We start from the raw sequence: 21,578 nt of genomic DNA on the forward strand, positions 1-21,578 counted from the left end.
CACTCAGCCACAAAAATTAGTGCAAACAGATGAACAGAGTCATCAGATCAGACAGTAGATCTTCCACAGAAGGCCAAGGTCACACAAACTTAGGCAATGATAACTACCTCCTTATTTAAAATTCTGCTCCGTAATTGACAAATATATTTTTTAACCTTAATTATAAGAGACATGCCAATTTCAGAAAGCCTCCTGAATTCAGAAAGATTAAATTGTGTGTGTTGGAGTGCCGGCGGCGTGGGTGGGGGTGGGGGGGAGGTCTTAAAACCAAGAAAATGTAGTATGTAAGGCAGAAAGCAAGTTTATAACTTAAAATGAGACCCACAACTGCCTGAAAAGCCAGAAAGCAATTACAGAGGGAGAAAACACGTACTTTCTTGCAAACATGCTACACGGTCATTAGAAGACTACATGTGCACACTGGAATCAAGCACTGACTGCTGCAACTTTTCTTCAACATCCAAGTAAGTAGATAAGATACACTCTCCCACCGACAGCACAGAAGATGAGATCCTTTTCCCTCACTTTTATTATAGCACAAGTTCGCTTCGAAATTGACTCAATCTTTGGGACTGACGTGTACACACTGCTGTATTTAAAGTAGATAACCAACAAGGACCTACTGTATAGCACAAGCAACTCTGCTCAATATTCTGTAATAACCTAAATGGGAAAAGAATCTGAACAATAGATACATGTGTACGTATAACTGAATCACTTTGCTGTACACCTGAAACTAACACAACATTGTTAATCAACTATACTCCAATATAAAATAAAATTAAAAAAAAAAAGAAATTGGGGCTTCCCTGGTGGCGCAGTGGTTAAGAATCTGCCTGCCAATGCAGGGGACACAGATTTGAGCCCTGCTCTAAGGGCTCCCACATGCAGCAGAGCAACTAAGCCCATGCGCCATAACTACTGAGCCTGCACTCTAGAGCCCGCGTGCCACAACTACTGAAGCCTGAACACCTAGAGCCCGTGCTCCACAAGAAGAGAAGCCACTGCAAGCCTGCGCACCGCAACAAAGAGTAGCCCCCGCTCGTTGCAACTAGAGAAAGCCATGCACAGCAATGAAGACCCAACGCAGCCAAAAATTTATAAAAAAAGAAAATGACTCAATCTTTCTTCAAAAATGATTACTTTAAAAGAGTAATATTCATCTTACTCTGTCCATAAAGTCAGTCTTCTTTCTGATGATTTTGAAAAGCTCTCTTTTGATTCACTATATAGGTTTATAATTAACTCTCAGAAGACAAACTTATTTCAAGTTACACCTCCTTTGGGTGCACATGCACACACAGAGTACTAACTACAAATAAAACAACACAAAGATTTCTTAAATACTGAGTTCAATCACAGAAGTCTAAAATGAAAACTGAACTTTATATGATGCAAAACATGCTATGATCCAGTAAAGTTTAAAGACCAAGAAAATCCAAGAGTAAAAATTTGCTATCAATATTTATTTCACATTTGTTTGTTCTGAAATACTTTAGAAGATGAGGAACAAGGAAATAGAGACTCTATGCTTGCAACATTTATATTACGTTTATAAGACCATACATCAAATTACTAGGTCCATGAACTAAACAGTGAAGCCCATGAAAGAGGGGAAAGTATATGAAGCAGGCAGTCTCTGACTTAAGGGCTATCTATCTACGAACACTCATTGTGTCATTCTGAACTTTTTTTCCATTCTGCCAAAAATACCACCTGCAAATACATAACCACTCACATCACTCTGAATCATTTCCTGCCATGATTGCTTTGGACCTCCTACCTGAACTTCTGCTGAGCCAGTTGCCTAAATCCTGAGAGCTTTCACCTGGCGAGTCAATTTTCTTCTTCAGTTGCCAGGACTTGGGTATTTGAATATATTACAGATTAAAAAACAATAAGAAAGCTTCTGTGGGCTAGCCTGGTAAATCAAACCAACATTCAGAATATCATCTCTGTGAATATGAATTTGAAACTCCGAATCACCAAGTTATAGTCAAATTTCTGGAATTCATCCTATTCAGGAGTTTGACTATAAATAATACCCAAAAATAAATAAATAAATAAATAAATAAATAAATAATACCCAGCCTGAAAAATAAGCCCAACTATTCTCCTTGCTAACTGTGAATGTCTGTAGACAGTTCAATTAATATACATTTAACAAATAAATTGAAAAATTATAGATCTAGCTACTTTAGGAAAGGCTGCAAAAGGTTTTAGTTGATAAGCACTACACTGAATAAAATTCTTGTTTGAGTATTAACACAATTTAGAGACCCAATCTCTCTAATGCATCTCTCTCTACGAAATCAACTTTTTGGAATTAAAATATGAAGCTGTTAGGAGTCCAGCTGACTAAAACGATTCCATTTCAGGATTCTCCAGCTCACCTTGTTCTAAACTTCATAATAATCCTAGATTATTGCTTGGGTGTTAAAGGGGCTGGTTCTCACACAGGCTCATATCCTTGATAGATCAGATTTTGGTGACTGAAGGGTAGCAGAATATGCTACCCTAAAATATGCTTCTTTGGCATAAGGATTATTTTTTAAATGACTGAGAAATAGCAGACTCAAGAGAAGCTCTGAAAGTAGAAGTTACCCTTTAGTAAGGGAAATATACGATTTTAAAAAGCTCTTTATTTTATATTGGAGCATAGTTGATTAACCGTGTTGACAGTTCCAGGTGTACAACAAAGTGATTCAGTTATACATATACATGTGTCTATTTTTTTCCCATTTAGGTTGTTACATAATACTGAACAGAAGAACTCTCCATTTGCAAGGGTGTCTTCCTTCTCACTACCAGGAAGAGGAGGAGGACTGCTCTAAATCACAAAGTTTACTCCCAAGAGAATCTTCTCAGTGGAGCAGGCACTAACCTATATCCACGTAACAGACCTCTTGTTTGTCATGATTTTCCTGGTGACCCCCCACAACTGGCCTCCCCACCCTCACTTTCTTCTTTGTCTTTAGCTGAAGATGCTATTTAAGCCCACACTCTAAATCACCTTGGAGATCAGCTCATTTTTCCCCTGGGTACCTCCTATGTACACCAGGAGGTATACTTGTTAATAAATTTGTATTTGTTTTCCTCTTGTTAATCTGTCTTTTATTACAGGGGTCTCAGCCAAGAACTCAGAAAGGTAAAGGGATTATTTTTTCCTCCCCTACAGGACTCTGCCTTCAAAACCTTAGAATTCTCCTAGCCTGTGATGGGAAAGTACATTACCAATCTGCCACCTCTATCTAACCTAAACCCGTCAATCACAGCTCCTCCTTCTTTTAACTCACACTTGGCCACTGTCCACATTTAAAAAATTCAAGAATCATATATGTTTATAAAGAAGCTGTTTTTGCCTCTTGTGAATGTTTATGGACGTTAATCTATAGGTAAAAAATTAAAAAATTTCAGGTCTAACTACCTTAAAGTAGGAAGCCATTCTTAAAAATGGCTGCAACTTTATTTACTTTTTGCATTAAGTTTACTAACTTCTAAATTGGAATACTGTCAAATATTTAAAACCTGAATTCTTGGATCACAGTATCCCCAAGCAGAGGGTTACATATTGCTTTTTAAGCCACCACATAAGTGATCTAGTAGAAAACTTTAATGACTTGGGCACAGTTAAATCAGGAAATTAAAAACTGCCAAATATCAACACATAAAAAGACTATATCCAAATACACTACACAAAAAGTAAATAAACAGAATACTAAGATTATATGCAAATATATTATATGGTAAAAGGAAATACACTTGGCTTTTAAAATTCAAGGCCAGAATCTTAAGATTTAAGGATATTTATTTTAAAAACACTTGTAATAAACAAAATAATTATGGAGGGTAATGATAAGATAATAGAGTAAGTATAAGAAACAAGCCCAATCAATTTTACCTCAAATTTTGAACCTGAATAAGAATGTCTTTTATTTCTTAAGTAACTGAATCTCAATTAGATTATGAAAAGTAGCCAATTCAATTTCCTAATGCAGAAAGGTTTATATATAATAATCAACAGGTACATTTACTATTCAAAGGAAATGCTAAAAGCTACTTTTACTTATACACTGGAAAATGGGAAAAAGTGCTCAATTATTACTATTATAGTGTGGCTGAAGCACTACCTTATCAAGACAGAGATTCCTAAAACATTTTGCAAAAAAGCTACTCAAAATAACGTGTTCACTTCAGTGTTAAATTTTACCCCGACAAGATTTCTGTAATCTGAGGAGAAATCTCAGATTATTGACTAAGTGTTACTACACTGATTAACCTTTGGTTGATCCTAGGCTGTAGCATCCATCTGTTTTATTCATTGCTATATTCCAAGTTCCTAACACTATATACCTCATACCTGACAGGTACTGAAAAAACATTTGCTGATCAAGAAGTCGATCTTTCAATTGGCTTCATTGTTTACTGGTACTCTTCTTACTCATTCTATTTCAAACCAAATTTTACATTTGAAAAATCTAAAATTTCTCCACGGATTTTGAAGTTTGTCTTTTTATCTATGAAATTCTGAAAAAAGCTCTCATTTTTCCTTTATTTCATTCTATTCATCTAAAGTCACGAATGAACTATTCCTTTTTTTTTTTCAAGTCTATTTCAAAATGTACCAGGACTACATTGAAAATCTCTCCTACGGTTTTGAGTATCTGGAGATTGTGGTCAGGTAAGAATGGCACAGCCAAAGCACCAGACCTAATTAGGATACCAGTTAGCTCAAGGCTCATAGATAGCCCTTCCTGGCCTTTTAACTTTTACCTGAAACACGAAATTCATAAAATCTAAGATAATTCTAATTTAAAGTATTATTTTAAAGCACTGGACTTACCATTATAGGTTATTCTTGGCTTTGTTAAACACATCACAAGATGCAAATCCATTTCATCTGAGGGTACAAATTTTGAGCATACAGGACACTTAAATCCTAAAAAGTAAAAGAAATCCATGTTACTTCACTATTTTGAATATCCAACTATGCTTTTTAAAAAAGCAGGAAGAAGAATTTCAAACTTCAATATTACACTTACACTAATACACTACCTATGTGCAACTTAAGTTGGGAAAACAGTTTGTGACTATAATATCTGACTTAAATCAGTTTATAAACAGCATCTGATTTCAAATAAAACAAGCTTAAATGAGGAGAATTTAGTTCACTACAAAACTCTTGCACCCTTTTCTAATGTATGGGTCCAATCATTCTTGTTTCTGATTTTTTACATTAATCTGAACTTACGATTTCATTATAATAGCTGTTTATTCTGACCATCCTTACGGAAAGTACCTTTCCCAGCTTATAGTATAATTTGAGTCGCAAGGTTTTATAGCTAGGTAGTACCTTAGAAACTATTCTACTCCACTGACCTTTAAAATATTTATCTAATGAAGAAAGTGAAGCCTTTCACAGAACAGCAAAATCAGGTCTAGAATCTATCCTGACTCCTAGTATAGTGGTCTTACGGCCATACCATGCTTCTGAAGTCACAATGCAAACAGAAAATAGCACCAAACAGCAGATTTCTCGTCAATTTTGATACAAATATTAGCTAGTTTCCTACAATATTCAATCTGTACTCACTAAGTATTTGCCTGAAGTACTCTATTAAAAATAAACTGGTAGACTGAAGGAGGAAATGTTATGCATTCAGCTCTATCCTGCTCCCTCACTTACCAAGAGTAACTGTCCATCCATGGTTCCCTGCTGCTTCCCTGCTGACCTACTGCTCCCTTCTCCAACATCCCCAACCTGCTTGAGAAGTGAACTGATCCAAGAAAGTCCATTTATGGTTTGGTTAGGAACAACAAACCAGGGTGGCACAAAAAGATGGTCTGGGCCAATTTGTTTTTAATGACTTAAGAAACAGCAAGAGAGTACACTGGTCAGCTGTAGACAGCTGAAGCAGAAAGGTCACATGTAGGTAAAGGTAAGAGAGACTTGGGTGGGGTGTCTATTCTGTAGTCTGAATTTATAAGAGAACAGAAACTATCAGTAAGCACAGGAAAATGGTTCACATGGAGATCTTAGAGCAGATGTGTAGAGAGGAGCAAAGTGCTGTGAAAGATAACAACTAATAAGAAGGGTGGTGAAAAAAAAAACCAGTCCCTAAAGCTGCCTCAGATTCTGGTAGCTCTCTTTCTAGTACATGTGTATTCTTACAGACATTCTCCTCCCTTTGTCGTGACATGAAACTCACTGCAACCCAACATGTCAGATTAGAGTCATACCTCATGCAAAGCTTTACTGAATAAGAAAAGGTTTTGGCATGGGTACTTAATCCAGTTATTCAACTTCTTAAATGAAATACATGTTTTTGAGCACGGTTTTTCACACTGTATTAAATACATTTTAAAAGAAAGGAATAAAGGTATGTTTACTTCCCACTTCTTCAAAACTACCAAAATGAGAAAGAAGAAAAAGCAAAGGGGATTAATCTAAAATTAAACTACAAAATAGCTATAATCCCCAAACACAGACTATAGCAATACTGCAAAATATAGATCAAATGGGGAGAAGACAAAGAGACTCTCAAGCAGCATTCCTATTTCCAGGACCAATAATAATCTTTTGCTTAAAATTGTAAAAACTTTCTTCCCTTGAAGTTACACAGGACTTAAAAAAAAAAAAAAAGGTACCCAATTTTCCAACTGCTGATCAAAATCATCTGAGTACTGGCACATAAACTCTAAATTATCAAACAAAAGTGAAATACCATGAACCATTGAGAGCCATCCAACTGCCCACAAAGTAGAGCCTAAGGAGAGAAACTATGTATAAAGAACCACTGCATTTCTAATTAAATACAATGAATTGATGTGTTTCTTTCTCCTTACACCTAAAATCTACTAAAAGTGAGAATAAATATAACAAGATAAAGAACTTGAAAGGAGACAGCAGCAGATGAGAACAGATGAAGGAATTAACAGTACTGAGAAAACAGACATCCTAAGTGTCTGCAGAAGTAAGCCAATTCTCACTACATAATTCTCGAAGGACTCAGGAATCTATACCTCCAATAACTTCCCAAAACAATGGTGAGGTGTGTGGTTAAAATCTAGACTGACTGAAAGACTTAATAAAAAGGATCCCCAAGTCTCCAACCCATGACATATAGCCAAGCAACTACAGTTTCCCAAATAGAGCAGGAGAATGAAGGTCTACTACAGGGAAAAAAAAAAGACCCAAAATAGATTGGCTTGAGGACACCAGGCACAGCAAGGTGAAGGGAAAAAAACAAGGGAATAAATAAATATCTATGTATGGAAAAGGGCCCTTCCCAACAATCTCCTTTTCTCTATCTCTACCAAGACACTGGTAGTCTTCTCTTAAATCAAAAGTTCCACAGAATGAAACAGCAAGAGATCCTTGTCTGTTCACAAGTCTTAGTCTTACATATAGAGCTTCCAAACAGCTTTTCAGGGCTTCTCTCATAAACATAATGCAATAAAAGAAAGAAATTTGCACATGAAAACACAGCAGAAACAAATTCAAAAGACTAATGAAAATATTTACAACTCTTATCACAAAAGGACAATATCCTTAATATACAAAGAACTCTTAAAAAAATGAGGAAAACCAAACACCTGTTAGAAAAATGGGCAAAAGTTTTAAACAGACATCTCACCAAAAAGAAAGATATGTAACTAACCCTTAAACACATGAAAAACTGCAGTGTCATAATGAAAGAAGCACTTTACTCTCAAGTTCTTCTGTTTATTTCTTTACTCTCATTTTAGTGTGTTAAGGAGGGAGGAAAGAAACACATGTGTTTATTTCACTGTTTTAACTAAAAATCCAGGTGGTTCTTTGTACATACTGTTTTCTCTCCTTGGGCTTTACTTCATCTCTACATTAAGATATCATTACTCTTCCCAGATTGGCAAGAACTCAAAAGTTTGACAACACATGGTTGGTGAGGCTTTGGAGAAACAGGTACTTTCATATGTTGCTAGTAGGAGTGCAAAATTGTACAACCTCTACAGAGGGTAATTTCACAACATCTAACTAGATTACATGTGTATTTACCTTCTGATCCTGCAATCCCACTTCTAGGATCTCTCCCTGAAGGTATGCCCCCACCAATACCAGAAAACACATGCACAGATAGAGGATTATGGGAAGATGGCAAAGTAGGAAGCACTAAGGGAATCTACCTCCCCACCTAGACAAAAATTGAATGGGCGGAATTTGTTTGAAGGAACTATTTTGGAAGTCTGGAATCTGTTGAAGGCTTGCAACTTCCAAAGGAAAGAAGACTTGGACAATACATTGCGGTTCATTTCACCTCTTAGCACAGAGACAGTTATCCTTCCCCCCATCCCAGCCACATGGCAGGCAGTGGTGCACCTGTTCCTGGAGCACCTTGCACACAGATTACAGGAGTGAGGGTAGGCAAAAAGGACCCTGTGTTCCAAATACTGGGAATCTGCGCTCTGATTGCTGATTGCTGCTTCTGATCAAGGAGGTACAAAGAAAAAGGCAGTCACTGTTATTGGACCTCCCTCTATTGTTGTAAGCCCCTTCCCCTCTAGCTGAAGAGACTTCAAGGGGATTTAAAGGGATTGTGCCTCTCTGCCCCTCTTCGTTTTTCTCTTTTTCCCCTTTGGAGAGCCAGACATTAAAGACTAGCACATTTCAAAACAATTGGTTATATGAGGAAAATTAGAAAGTGACTATGCAGATTCAGGAAAGAGTCCAAAAAGACCTGAGAAGTTTATACCTCAGGCTGACGATCCTTAGCACAGAGACAGCCTACAACACCCCCAAAAAACAATAATAAAAAACAGCAGACCCCAGGGAAGGGGCAGAATCTGATTTCCAGAGTTACCACATTATTAGATTTAAATGTCCAGTTTTCAGAAAAAAACAAAAAATAAGGTATACAAATGAACAAGAAAGTATGGCCCATTCAAAGAAAAAAAAAGAAATCAGCAGAAACTGCCCATGAAAAAGAACTGATGGCAGATATACTAGAAAATGACTTTAAAATGCCTGTCTTAGAGATGCTCAAAGAACTAAAGAAAGGTGTGGAGAAACTCAAGAAAATGATGTATGAACAAAATATCAATAGACAGAAAACTTAAATAGAAACGAAGAAGAAATTCTACAGCTGAAAAGTATAATAACTGAAATGAAAAACTCACTAGAGGGATTCAAAGGCAGATTTGAACAAGGCGAAGACAGAATCAGTGAACGTTAAGATAGGACAATAGAAGTTATCATGTCTGAGGAACAGAAAGAAAAAAGTTTGAAAAAAGTGAACAGAGTCTAAGAGAGACCTGTGGGACACCAACAAGCAAACGAAAATATGCATTTGGGAGTCTGTGAAGGAGAACAGAGAAGAGAGTAGAGAAAATATTTGAATAATAGCTGAAAACTTCCCAAATTTGATGAAAGACATGAATATGAACATCTGAGAAGCTCAACAACCTCCATGTAAGATGAGGCCACATCAGGATACATTATAATCAAACTTTCAAAAGACAAACAGATAATATTGAAAACAGCAAGAGAGAAGTGAGTCATTACATACAAGGGATCCTCAATAAGATTACAAGCAGATTTCTCATGATACACTTTGGACTCCAGAAGGCAGTTGGCGGATATATTTAAAGTGCTCAAAGGAAAAGACTGTCAACTAAGAATCTTATATCCAGCAAAACTTCTTCAAAAGTGAGGGAGAAATTTTGAAATTCCCAGATAAAACCTGAGGGAGTTTGTTACCACTAGCCCTGCCCTACAAGATATGTTCAATGGAGTCCTACAAGGTGAAATGAAAGGATACTAGATAATAACTCAAAGCTGTATGGAGAAATAAAGATCTCTGTAAAGGTCTTCAGGTCAAGAGAAACTGTTTACAAGGTGCTGTACTGGAGGAACTGCACCTAAGAAGCTTCAACCATATTTGGACTTGACTTAGATAACAAGATCCTGGACTTCAAATTGATCCCTTAATGGAATGAGACTGTCTGGGTCTTAGGAACAAAGTGAGTACGCTTTACATATGGAAGGGATGTGAGTTATGGTTGCTAGAAAGCGCACTAGCAACCTACCTATATAGAAATATACATACACACACATACACACACACACACACACACACACACACACACACTTATTTAGCTCAGTCCACTAAAAGAGCCTAGAAGCAATGACATTTCAGTAACAAAAAGGATCCACCCCCAGATCTTGGGTATATCATTCCCCCCACAAAAAGCTATCCAGAGATAGCTGCTGTCAATTTCACGCGTCCTGTTCCTCACATTAAGGAGTCTAATTCTCCTCCCCTTGAATCTGGGCCAGCCTTAATAACTTGCTTGATCAATGGAATGCATGACTGATATTCTGGGATTTCTGAGATAAATCTTAAGATGGCTTGTAGCTCCCATTTGGGCCTTTTGGGATGCTCACTTTGGGGACATTCCCTCTCAAACCCAGCTGACACGCTCTGTGAATCCCAGGCACACAGAGAGGTCATGGGTAGGCATTCCAGCTGACAGCCCAAGCTGAACTCTGAGCTAACAACCAATATCATTAAGTTCCAGGCATACTGAGTGAGCTACCTTGAATGTTGAGTTACTCTGACTTTCAGATGACTCCAATCCCGACTTCCAACTGCAACTGCCTGAGAGATCCCAAGTGGGAAGCCCATCTACTGGTCCTACCTTACTCACAGAACCTCAAGACATAATACATTTATGTTTTAATTAAAACACACACACACACAGTAATTTACTGTGGCACTCTTTGAAATAGCATAATATTGGAAACACATAAGAGATTTGGTGAATAAACAATTATGCATTATGCAACGGAGTTACTACACAACTATAAAAAAGAAATGAGAACGGTCTCTATAAACTGATATGAAGAGATACCCAGGCTATATTAACTGGAAAAAACAATGTGAAAAAGCAGGCATATGTTATGCTAGCTACTGTGCAAGAAAGAAGATTAACTAAGAATACATGTGTACGTGTATACCTGCAAAGAGAAAAACAAGGAAGGATAAATTTCTAATTAAGGTTTACAGGGGCTTCCCTGGTGGCGCAGTGCTGGGAATCTGCCTGCCAATGCAGGGGACACGGGTTCAAGCCCTGGTTCGGGAAGATCCCACATGCCACGGAGCACCTAAGCCCGTGTGCCACAACTACTGAGCCTGCGCTCTAGAGCCCGCGAGCCACAACTACTGAGCCCATGCGCCTAGAACCCATGCTCTGCAACAAGAGAAGCCACCACAAGAAGCCCTCGCACCGCAATGAAGAGCAGCCCTCGCTCGCCACAATCAGAGAAAAGCCTGTGCGCAGCAATGAAGACCCAACACAGCCAAAAACAATAAATAAATAAAATTAAATTTTTAAAAAAACTATATAAAAAAAGGTTTACATACATGTTACCTACAGATGGTAAATGAGAATGTAGTGAAAGAAAAACTTAAAGAAGGTACTCCTGAGTCCACCTTTTAATAAAGTTTTTAATAAAGTTTTAAAAAAACTTTACTTTTTAATAAAGTTTTAAAAAAAATTTATAAATATTTAATAAAGTTTTTAAAAAATATTTATTTGGCTGCGCCAAGTAATAAAGTTTTTGACTTTTGAACAATGTTAATAATATATGTAGTCAAAAATTAAAAATAAAAAAGGATGAGGAAAGTCCCTAGTAAAAGTAAATATAAATGGAAACAAATGAACTTAACTATATATCAAATAGATACAAAGAAAAATACACACACACACACACACACACACGAACTTATTTAGCTCAGTCCACTAAAAGAGCCTAGAAGCAATGATACTTCAGTAGCAAAAAGGATCTACCCCCAGATCTTGGGTTCTAAATATCATTCCCCCCACAAAAAGGAACCAGGGATCCTTGAAAAAATGGCTGGTTCTAAGTCTGGGGCAGGGAGTAAAAGTTGAGCCTTGAATATCTTGTTGTGCCAGATTAAGGAAGTGCTCAAAAACTGATATGGACACACAAAAAGGCACAGAAGCCAGTTTCAAAGGGCTTCTCCCTGTCAAATTTGGACAATCTAAACATAAAAATGGATGACATAATAAATTAAATATTTTAAATTTAATAAGAATGTGAAAGTACAAATGGATAATTACACATTCTGAAATATCAACCCCAAATCACTTAATTAACAAAGATTAAAAGGTACTTTTAAAATGGAGAAACTGGCTGACATTACCTTAAACAAATGTCTAAACTTAGTATCACCAACAAAAGGGCAAGCTGACTATCTGTGCTCCCTGATATGACACACTGAGAACATGATACTTAAGTATATTACTGCCAAATATAATTTGAACCTAAGTATGAGGAAATTTAGAAAAAGCCTCCAACGTATAAGATGTACACCAAAACAAATTAATAGAAAAGGGAAACTATGATAAAAGAGTCAATGCAGAAAACAAAAAAACTTCAACACTGCTGACACCCCAAAAATCTTATAAGTAAAAGATTTCTATTTATTTTTGTTTCTATTTATTTATTTAATTTTGTTTCTATATGTTTTGGTGTCCACCTTATATGTTGGAGGGTTTTTCCAAATTTCCTCAATTGTCCCAATAATTCAAGATGATACTACATCCATGAAATAAGAACAGGAGGCTGTAAAACTAGGAACAGAGAAGCAAACAAAAGCTCTGGAAAATTAAACTTTTGGTAGAAATTAAGAATTCGAATAGATGGTTAAAGTATTAACTTTGAGGTAATAATGATGCCAAACGATAATAACAATTAACATTTACTATGTACCAGGAAATTATCTAAGCATTTTGGATGAATTAACTTATTTATCCTCACATCCTTTGAGTTAGGCACTGCTATTCAATATTAACCCTATTTTACAGATAAAAAAGAGAAAGGGTAATTAACTTTTATAAGATCACAGTTAGAAACTGGCAATGCAGAATTCAAACAGGCCTTCTGGATCCAGAGCCTAATTCTTAGCCTAATCCATTACTCATCTTTTTTAATCTCCCAGGAAGTAAAACCAAAAGTCAAACAGGAGAGTAAATAATAAAATCAGAAGATCAATCCAGGTGGTCTAACATCTAATCAGCTAGAAACAGAATTGAAAAAAGAGGAAGAAACTATCAAAGACGTAATTTCCCAAACTGAAGCTCATGAGCATACAGACTGAAAGAATGTACCCATACAATAAATGAAAATAAAGAGCCATACCAAAGTACATTACCAGGAAATAACAGAGCATTAGGGAATAAAGAACAAAATCTAAAAGTTTTCAAAAAGAAAAAAGATCACTGTAAAGTATCTAAAACAGTTTCCCAGACTTTTATATTCTGTCTTTCATGATAGTAATATTTTTGGAGAGTCTAGTCCAATTGTTTTTCAAAATCAGAATGGCATTAAGTGTTCTCAACAGCAACAATTGAAAGAAGATGTGAAGCAATAACTTCAAAATTCTAAAAAAACTTTCACTTAGACTATATATACAAACTATTACATATTCACACTTGATTGATAAAAACATATTTTCCTGATTAAAAAAGCATCAAAAGCTTTCCTTCCCATGTGCACTCTTGAGAAACTTCTGAGAACATGTGATCCACTAAAACAAGGGAGCAAACAGAGCAGAGGAAAACAAGACAAAGACAGCAAGATCAAGGAAACAAGATCTCTCATAGGAGAAAGGTGAAGGAAAGTCCTTGGATAGTTGTATAGCAGGTCTGGAAGATTATTAGTCCAGATTATAAGGAGAGTAGACTGCTCAAGAAGCGGGAGAAGGCAGAGGAGAGGAGGACAGAGAAGGGGAATGGGGGGGAAGGGAGGAGAGGGAAATGCAGGGGAGGAGGGGATGGGCGAGGAGTAGGGAGTGAACTGATAAGGTTTCTTGATGTGTTTAATCATGTGGAAAACAGTACTGTACTTAGTTTTATAATTCTTTGGGCAAGGATGGGAAAAACTGATAGGAACTTAGAAAATTAAGTAAGCAAATAGATGAGGCAATTATTAACTATGAGACAAACACATAAAAGGAAATATAATCCACAGCCATAAACAATGAGCATCAATTTAAGCAAACTGTCATTTAAAGAGACATTCAAAAGGTGGAAAGATAAAAATAAAGCCAGGTGAGGTATGTAAATCCTCATCTTCCATAATAGGCAGTTAATACTTAGCATCTAAAGTAAATTAAAAACAGGAATATAGGCACATTATTTATAAACAGTAATATTCAGTAAATATAAATAGTAATATTTATAACCAACCAAAGTAAATGTTATAACCAACACCTTCAAGTGTTGAAAATAGGCGTCCCCAGAAATTAAAAACTCGGAGTTGGGGAAGGTCGACACAAGAGAACGATGATTTTTATTATATGACTATTTTATGTTTTCAAAATATATACATATATTACATTAGTTTACTTTTTAAAACTATTTTAAAGGAAGAAAAGCATAGAACATATTAGCCAAGTGAAAATGTTTCTGTAGGAACATATCTCAACTGAAGCTGTAGGCTGCCCCAGATCACTTCCTCTGCCCCCTCTCCCCCTCCCCCACACACAATGTCTTCACTTACAACAGGCCCAACTAGAATTGGCTCCATTCTTTGATGAATAATAAGAAAGACTTCATTATGGGACCTAACCATTGAATCTACCACTTAAGGAAAACAAAAACATTAAAAAGGCAGATAAATTAGACAACTCAGAAAATTAACTCAAGAAACAGCTGTCATAGTTCAGGAAATAAATTAAATATAACAGTATACCAGTAACAGAAATAAAAACTACAGAAGAAATCAGAAGGAAGTAGAAATAACTAAGGATAACATCACTGACATGGACTGCAGACTTATGAAAAACAAAACAGAGACGACAGTGATTTGAAAAAAGATGAAATGTATGGAACACAAAAGGCTAATTGGTTCTCTCAAAGAAGAGACTTGAATCCAAAGCACAGAACAAAATTACCAAAGATAGTAAAAGAAAGAATCCTAGTGAATATCTAGACAGAAAATGTAAGATGTCTACAATTGACAGTGAGGATGGCAGAAATAATACTGGTCTCAGAATTATCCACAGAATAATACACAGATTTTATTTGGGACACATTTTATGTGTGTGAGGGGATGGGGGTGTCTTCAGAACTCTTAAAAAGGGGAAAAAAATTAGGACTCAAGTAATCTATATCCTCAAAAGTTCAAAGACTCAAGACCCAGTCAAGATCAGAAAGAGAAAAACAAATATCGTATATTAACACATATATGTGGAACCTAGAAAAATGGTACAGATGAACGAGTTTGCAGGGCAGAAATAGAGACACAGATGCAGAGAACAAACGTATGGACACCAAGGGGGGAAAGCGGTGGGGGGTTGGGGTGGTGGTGGTGGGATGAACTGGGAGACTGGGATTGACATGTATACACTGATGTGTATAAAACTGATAACTAATAAGAACCTGCTGTATAAAAAATAAAATAAAATTCAAAAAAAAAAGATTCCACATAAAAGTGAAAGAAAAAAAAAGACCCAATCAAGAAATTAAACAAAATAAAGAATTCAGGAATGGACAAGCTGTGGTGTTTTTTATATATATATATATATATATATACACACACACACACACACACACACACACATACATACACACACTTATATGTACATACACACATACACTGGTACTACACTAGACACATTATTACTTATTTAATTGAATAGTTATAAAGAATGGTAGGAATTATTGCTACAGTATATAAATATTAGGAATGTCAACAATGTAAAAATGATATAACTAACAAAAATTGAGATGAGAATGGCATGATCTTGTTGTGTATAAAAGGAACAAGAAAGACTGAGATGCAAGAAGAGAATGAACAGTAGAAATGAGCTAGATCACCCTGTTCTTTTAAAGCTAAGTACAGAGGTATTGAAACACTAATGTTATTATTCTCTCTCTTCTACCCTAGAGAACTTCTAGGTTGTCATCAAAACCCCACACAGGAGTCCCCTTTCTCCAAGAGTCTTTCTGTAAAGGCTATAGAATGTTCCACCTCAATGCTGATTTAATCATCCCCTCCCTTTGTAGCTCTTCTGTACTTTGATGATACTTCCAATACTGCAATATAGCACATGGCACTCTAATTACTTACTTGTATGTCTATCTTCCTTACTAGCTTTAATAGTCTAGTGAAAATAGTCTTTGAAGTCCAAAAGACCTGGGTACAGACATGGATATGTAGTTTCTACTACACACTAACTATGTGACCCCAGGGAAGGCAAGTACTTAAGCCCTCCACGTCTGATTTTTCCCTATAAAACATTGATAATATCACTTACATACACTGGCAATTTGATGAGGATTAAAGATTACAATAATGTATATAAAGTGCCTAAAACATAGTAGGTATTCAATAAACAGTGGTTATTATTTATTGAAATTGTCCCTTTTCAATTTTTAGACAATTCACTTACTCTTCGTTAAGTTCTTAAAACAGTACTGTTCTAAAATGACATTCTTTAACGGTAAAATCCAGATTCTTTGAAGGAAAACTTCCTGTAACAATTCAGTGAGATGTACCTGCGATATTAAAGTTACTTAATATAGTAAAATAAACACCAGTAGCACCAGTAACTGTGAATACCTAACGTTTTCCACTTTGATGACTAAGGCAAAAAGATTCTTTATATTTCCTGTGGCCCAACCCTACATTTACTTAGTATTTGTACATTTCCTCCTTCCACAAGCAATAAAGGATTGCTCCTACACCCAAGTCTGGTAAATATAGTAGGCCCTCTGTATGAGCAGGTTCCATAGCTGCAGATCCAACAAACTGGGATCAAAATACTGAGGAGGGGGCTTCCCTGGTGGCGCAGTGGTTGAGAGTCCGCCTGCCGATGCAGGGGACATGGGTTCGTTCCCCGGTCCGGGAAGATCCCACATGCTGCGGAGCGGCTGGGCCCGTGAGCCATGGCCGCTGAGCCTGCGCGTCCGGAGCCTGTGCTCCGCAACAGCAGAGGCCACAACAGTGAGAAGCCCACGTACCGCAAGAAACAACAACAAAAAAAACACAAACAAACAAACAAACAAAAAATACTGAGGAGGAAAAAATATTCCAGAAAATAAAACTTGAATCTGCCATACCCTGGCAACTATTTACACAGCATTTGTATTGTATTAGGTATTACAAGTCATCTAGAAATGATTTAAACTGTGTATAGGTTATATGCGAATACTACATCATTTTTTATATAAGGGACTTGAGCATGGGTGGATTTTGGTACCCATGGGGGTTCTGGAACCAATTCCCCTGTAGTCACCAAGGGAGACTGTACACCAATCAGCAGGAAAAATCTGCTACCACAGTCAGAATTTGTTGGGTAAGACCAAAGATGAAAGAATCAGGTCCTATTATGAGATTTAAATATCAAATCGTCACTCTACAACTGCAAACAAGTCATCTAAATGCATTTGCTTAGTTGATAGCTATAAAAATACAAAATAAAGAAACCAGCCAGAAAGGGTCATACTGGAAAAGCTATCCTCTCAACCACTACCAGAATTCAGGGGGAAAGAACAGGAAGATAAACTGTGCTGGCTGCTGTGGAGATAAAATAGATGCCTGATTTTAGTACTCTTCTACTTCAACCTTTATTAAAAATCCAAATATTCTGCCCCTCCCCAGGTGTGCTCACCCTTCTACTACCCCCAGTGGTTATCGATGTTCTCTACCCAAAGCTGGCACTCCACGTTACCCAAAATCAAATCTATTCATCTACACTTTCCCTTAAACAAAGCTCTATTCCTTCTAATCTCAATTAGGTGATTTAACTGACTAATATAATTTCTAAAGAAAACTATAGGCTTATAACTCTCTTAGGTATATGTGCACTGAAAGTGACAGACAATGGAATGAATCAATGACAGAGGACTGTATTCTGGAGATTTTTACAGCAGGTGACCTCAATTTGCTACACCAATCTCTCCAAGTAATACAAAACAGTAGTTGCCATTTCCTATCTTCAATATCGGAAATGAAGAATATTAAGCTAAAGGAGTCTACAGACTGTCTTGGTCTAAACTGCTCATTTAAAGAGAAGAGCAGTCTAAGTGCAAAGAAATCAAGTGACAGAACTCAGCTCTTCTGATTCCTAAGCTATCAAGCTTTCTACCACAGCATCCTAACTTGTGATCTTTTACATTACTGCACACACACACATGCGTACCGTATTTTCCCCTACACTAGACTTTTTGCATAATCACTATTACCCTAATACAAACTTGGTGTAGGCAATTTAATCCTCTTCTTCCAAAAGAATACACCCATTCATACCTCTATGTCTTTGCTCTTAAGTCCATATCCTTTTCTCTTGTGTATTAAAAATCTACTCCCAGGCTTCCCTGGTGGCGCAGTGGTTGAGAGTCCGCCTGCCAATGCAGGGGACGCGGGTTCGTGCCCCGGTCCGGGAAGATCCCACATGCCGCGGAGTGGCTAGGCCCGTGAGCCATGGCCGCTGAGCCTGCACGTCCGGAGCCTGTGCTCCACAATGGGAGAGGCCACAACAGTGAGAGGCCCGTGTACCAAAAAATAATAATAATACTAAATAAATAAATAAATAAAAAATCTACTCCCATCCCTTCAAGCCCAGATTGTCTTACTACCTCAATAAAACCTTTTAAAAGAATTCAAAACCATGTCCTTCTCTGTCCTACTATATTCCATTTACTGATAACACTCATTTGATATATATCAGCAGCTACTACATTTCTTCTGTGTAGATTTTATCTCCCAAGTTTGATAATACCTGTGAGGCAGAAACTGTATATTCTTCTAAGTATTCTATACAACCACCCTGCCCCAGCATCCAGGTAGACCTATAGTCAAGACTTGATAAATATCTAAATGCATGTATGAATGAATTGCATAGTTGACCTAAGTTGTACACAGGCAACAGTGGTGCAATTAAAGGCAGATTAGGAAATTCTAATTACTGGTAACTCTAGCTGCAATTTAACAGTCCTAAGCATTGTCTGCAGGAATAAACTGCACCTCTTTTTTTTTAGAAATTTAGTTTAAAGGTAAAATTCTAAACATGCCAATAAAAAGAAACGTAAATAAAGCAACTTCCATAAGCAAAGTTTCATACAGTATATGACATACAGCAAAAGGTCTGTAGTGTAAACCGAGATCTCATTTGCCAGTAGGACATGTTCAGAGCTTGGCAAATATAGGATTATCTGATTTGAAAAACTTCCTCAGAAAATGTAAGCCAGTTTACCTAAAAAAACCCAAGATAAGCTGTAGACTCTTTTCTCTCTATCACGGTTTTCTAATTGGTAAAACTTCTGCTACAAGAGAGAAGATGCTCAAAAAGTCAAAGGGAAACACTTAGGTAAAATCTATATTGTTTAAAAATGACAGCTACTTAATAAAAGACAAAAGTATCTCTAACAAAACTAAAATGGCAAGATAGCAAATGTTTCCACAAGATAGTAGAATACATTTTTTACCTTGCTCAATAGGCATATATCTCAGAGTAAATGTTTAAATATCTAATTCTATAAATCATCGAAAACAATCCTTGAGAACCTACAAAATAACATCAGTGTATATCAATTTGCATAATGAATGTTACTGAAGAGCTTAGTTTATGTCAGGATCAGATTTTAAGTCCATCAGGGAAAGTCATTATTTTCTACCATGTACCCACTTGTGATAATTCTGTTACTTTATTATTTTTTCATATACTATCTTTTTTTTTTTTTTTTTTGAGGTACGTGGGCCTCTCACTGTTGTGGCCTCTCCCGTTTCGGAGCACAGGCTCCGGACGCGCAGGCTCAGCGGCCATGGCTCACGGGCCCAGCCGCTCCGCGGCATGTGGGATCTTCCCGGACCGGGGAACGAACCCGTGTCCCCTGCATCGGCAGGCGGACTCTCAACCACTGTGCCACCAGGGAAGTCCCATATACTATCTTTTTAAAAAGGACTATTTCCAATGAGAATGGAAAAAGGAAATGGAGCAATTTTAAGTGAAAATTATGATCTATTTTTTGTAGTCCCAAAGCCATTAGTATGCCTATTATGACACTGGCAGACATTCAAATACTGGATTGAATGAAAGGCTATCCAAAGAAGTTTTATTTTTTCATGTTAAATATGAGCACACTGAAATGTTTCATAAAATATTCTACAAAGGTACTTTAAATATGTCCTGAAGGTTTCTTTGTAGTTCAAAAAGCGGGGGAGGGGCTTCCCTGGTGGCGCAGTGGGAAAAATAAAATTATTTATTTTTCAGTATTTTATTATTTTTATTGTCTTCTAGCTTATCAATCAACTCTGTCAACTTTTTTCTCTTTCCCCCACCCCACTCCCCAAAATATCCCATTACCTTTATTTCTCATCCTATATTTTGTCTTTTCTATTATCTAGACTATTTTAAATACATATAACCTACAAATGTGATAGATTAGAGTAACTATATAAGATCTTAATGGAGGGCCACAACTGACAGAGGACGCTTCTCTGTCACTATAATTTGTGTGAGCCCTATATTACAATATACATAGAAAGATAATTCTGTTATGGAAAATCACAGTTTTATTAGAAAATAAAGATCTTCAGCAACATGGATGTTTTCTCTGGGAAAACTAACAATTAAATCTTTCTCTTTTAAACCTGTATGACTGAATTAAGAAATTAATCTATCTTACATAAGAATGCCAAATAGGATACAATTGTCTGCTCTTTTTAAACACCTGGAAAGGGGAACAGAAGAACCAAATGATATTCAGAATGGTAGAAAAGTAAACAAACTACAGTAGTATGCAGGCAGGTCTGCTCCTGTGGAAAATTAAATAAATTCCATGTGGCGATATAAACAAGGTGTCCTTAATTTATAGTATGAGTAGTATGCCAATAACAGTATAAGGACCTAGGGATCAGTGGTTTAACTAGTACCAATGAGTCTTGTAAAATTCAATATATTCAACATCTTTGATCAGTGAACCTCAAAATGGCCACATATCCTCACTGGGGGAGGAGGGTAGTGAGACAGGGCACTGAATGACCAAAACACAGACAAAGGCCAAAGGGAGGTAATTAGTTTTTATCCTTCATTGATGGAAACAAGTCCACTATCAGAATAGGAGGATGCCCCAGTGCCAAGGGTAGCTTAGTCTCTGAATTCTCAGTTTTAGAAACTTTACTAGATACATGTCTTAGTGCAATCAGGCTACTATAACGAAATATCAGAGACTAGGTAGCTTATAAATAACAGAAATTTATTTCTCACAGTTCTGGAGACCAGGGTGCCAACATGGTCGAGCGAGGACCCTCTTCCTGATTGCAGGCTTCTCATTGCATCTTCTCATGGTGGAAGGGGCTAGGGAGCTCTCTGGAGCCTCTTTTACGAGGGCACCAATCCTTTCCATGAAGCCTCCATTCCCATGACCAAATCATCCCCCAAAGGCCCCATCTCCTAATACCATCATCATTAGGCTTTCAACATATTAATTTCAGAGGTGGGGGCCCAAATATTCAGATCCCAGCAGTATGCAAGGCACTTTTGGAACCGAGCTTCAACAGTAGTCAG

At 36.8% G+C, this 21,578-nt stretch overlaps 1 protein-coding gene across 2 annotated transcripts in view; it reads right to left on the bottom strand.

Annotated features, from left to right (window-relative positions):
• The window catches only part of ZNRF2 (zinc and ring finger 2), a 104,472-nt gene that overhangs the window by 45,824 nt on the left and 37,070 nt on the right, over positions 1-21,578 (bottom strand). Inside the window, exon 2 of one of the 2 annotated variants that reach the window (XM_004269946.3) lies at positions 4,844-4,939. The exons of the other annotated variant lie outside the window; for it this stretch is intronic. Coding sequence (XP_004269994.2) covers positions 4,844-4,939 — 96 coding nt within the window. The remainder of the gene's footprint in view (positions 1-4,843; positions 4,940-21,578) is intronic. 2 annotated transcript variants of the gene reach the window in all.

This window comes from Orcinus orca, chromosome 9 (assembly GCF_937001465.1).
Source record: "Orcinus orca chromosome 9, mOrcOrc1.1, whole genome shotgun sequence".
Lineage (NCBI taxonomy): Eukaryota > Metazoa > Chordata > Mammalia > Artiodactyla > Delphinidae > Orcinus > Orcinus orca.